At 47.9% G+C, this 2,430-nt stretch overlaps 1 protein-coding gene across 1 annotated transcript; it reads right to left on the bottom strand.

The window, feature by feature from the left end:
- Nucleotides 1-420: 420 nt before the first annotated feature.
- BDR25DRAFT_164563 (uncharacterized protein) lies at nt 421-1,365 on the bottom strand (the record flags this gene model as incomplete). The annotated part of the gene is made up of 2 exons (XM_033684080.1): nt 421-788; nt 984-1,365. Coding segments are annotated over 2 exons (750 nt in total), but the record flags the coding sequence as incomplete, so codon positions are not given.
- Nucleotides 1,366-2,430: the final 1,065 nt, after the last annotated feature.

Genomic DNA, 2,430 nt, shown 5'->3' with positions numbered 1-2,430 from the left:
GAGCCAAAGCGACAAAACAAACCCGCCCCAAGTGGTTGCTGTGATCACCGAAGAGATCTGCCAGAGAACTCTCTCGGCATAGCTGGGAAAGCTGCTGTTCCAGGCGGCAAGATGAACGCCTCCAAATACTAAGCCAACGAACGAGATGGACAGAGACTCCTTCCAGAATGCCCGTTTGCCCCGCCATAGACGAATGTACGCGTCACTCATGGCAGAGAAGAACTCGGTCCGAATATCTCTATGTCCGATAAGCCGTTGGTACATGAGCTTCCCGATCCCCGACCGGGAGGTCAGAAAGACACGGGAGGTATCGCGGTCAGGCGTTTTATGAGATGAAACCGTTTCTTGTCCCCAAGGGTTAGTGGGGTCGGGCTCTGATTCACCTTTTCTAAGGAAGAGTATTTGTTCTGGAGTGAGGTGGACTGTTGTGGGCAGATTAATATCGACTGGTTTATTCCACCACGTAAGGTACATCGCAAATGCGGCGAACGCGTGAAGGCAGGTGTGGAGCTCGAGAAGAGTGACAGGTATATCCGGATATTCCGCTCTCCGTCCGATGACCTGGGCGATCATCCATAACGCCTGCCAGGCCACGATCAATTTGTTTAACAAGTCCGCATTACTCTTATCCCGGACCTCGTCGGATGTTATGTTAATCAATTTGCCGCCGTGCTTTTGCGTGGATGATCCCCACTGCCATTTGAGTAGTTGAAGGACACCGTAGGGAGTCAGCGTCAGAAGGCGGTTGATATCTTGCAAGTCATCGTTTTCTTCACCTCTGTTGCCGACTGCCTTTTCTTCGTCACGGCTGACAGTGTCGATCGTATCGATGCCTTGATTAGAAGCTGTTTCCGAGGGTACTTTAGGTGCTTCTGACGGCATTGCCGTCACCGTCAGGTTCTGGTCCCGCCTCACTTCGAGCTCTGTATCGCCATCGATCGGACTTTTGAACTGGGCGCTCACAGAGTCATAGTCCTCTTTACGGATTACGAAGCCTCCCATGATGGCGTAGTAGGCAAGGAACATATCCCATCGTTCTGGTCCCTTGGGGATAATCTTGTCAACCTGGGAAAGGAGCAAGTTGGCAATCTTCCTTTCGTAGGCTGCGATGGCCATGACCCCCTCGGGCATGATTAGGGCGATTAAGCTCCAACCCAGCTTGCGGACCCACCTTTTCGCGAGAAGTTTCAGCAGGGCCTTGTTCTTCTTCAATGCCCTGATTGGAATAAAACGTGCCAAGGTTGGATTGAGGTTCTCCTGTGGCTCGATGTTCACTTGAACTGTTGTCCAGACGCAGAGGAATAAAGTGATACCACAAGAGAAGACTAGGCTCAGCGTTCCCCGGCTTCCTGGGCCTGCTACCCATGCGGGCTCATAGTCCCTTTGAGCTTTGTTGATGGTGGAGTTTCGCGCATGCAAAGTAGCCGTCGGTATCGCAAGGCTCCGTTGGACGAGCCAAAGCAGAATTGTGGATGTCGATGCTGGAGACATTTGGGCGAGGCGTATCTATCTAACTTAATCAAAGATCCCTTCCGTAGAACGATGTTTTTCACTCACCTTTCCACCTTTTCCGTTTCTATTATCTGGACTCTCAGATCACATCCTAACCTTTATTTCCTAAGCAAGAGCAAATAGCTATAAATGCTGGAGTCTTATAAGGCTTTGGAATTGCTATCCCATTCTCCAACCCCGATAACACTGGCCTGGGCAATTTGATGGCGCCTCGTCAGCCGCCCTCCCTCTCCCAGGGCAAAGGTCCACCTGCAGTCCAATGCATCTCAAATGTGTGAAGCCAAACCCCTGCTCACAACAATTAGCCCAAGGCAAACCGTATTCAGACCGTGCAGAGACTTCGCACGCATGGGTTAGGCGCAGGCAAAATCGATGGCGTTTGCCTAAACCGGGCTTAAAAGGCCAAGAAACGTGACATGACAACTGGGGGACGACAGACTGGAGGGTACCACATTCCGGGGTAAGCGAGCGTGGCGCGCTGACAAAAACAAGCTGAAACGTAGGGGTGACTGGAAAGAGAGGATTGCGTCTCGATTACCTTCCAAGCGAGCTGTCACAATAAGCGAGCTGCTACTGCAACTAACATTCCCTGAAAACCCTAAACTACTACGGATTTACTAACTACTACTAAATTACTTAATAAGAAAGTTGATATTATTCTTTCTATTTCCTTTATTAACTAAAGGCGGACTTATGTATCTATTAACTACTATATCTACACTTATAAAACACGAATTAGATTAACTTATAAACATCTTTTAGCTTCAAGTATTCTACTACTAAGCTAGCTAACTTGAAACCTATACAAAATCCTACTTACTAGGCAACTCTCTCTCTGTAACTACTAAAAAGTATTAGCTAACATTTTATTATAAAAGTATATATATAGTACTTAAATTATATTAAAATACTAAAGTT

This window comes from Lindgomyces ingoldianus (genome assembly GCF_010093535.1).
Source record: "Lindgomyces ingoldianus strain ATCC 200398 unplaced genomic scaffold BDR25scaffold_46, whole genome shotgun sequence".
In the NCBI taxonomy this organism is placed as follows: domain Eukaryota; kingdom Fungi; phylum Ascomycota; class Dothideomycetes; order Pleosporales; family Lindgomycetaceae; genus Lindgomyces; species Lindgomyces ingoldianus.
Note: the sequence above shows the minus strand (reverse complement) of the source record. Positions and strands in the feature narration are given on the sequence as shown.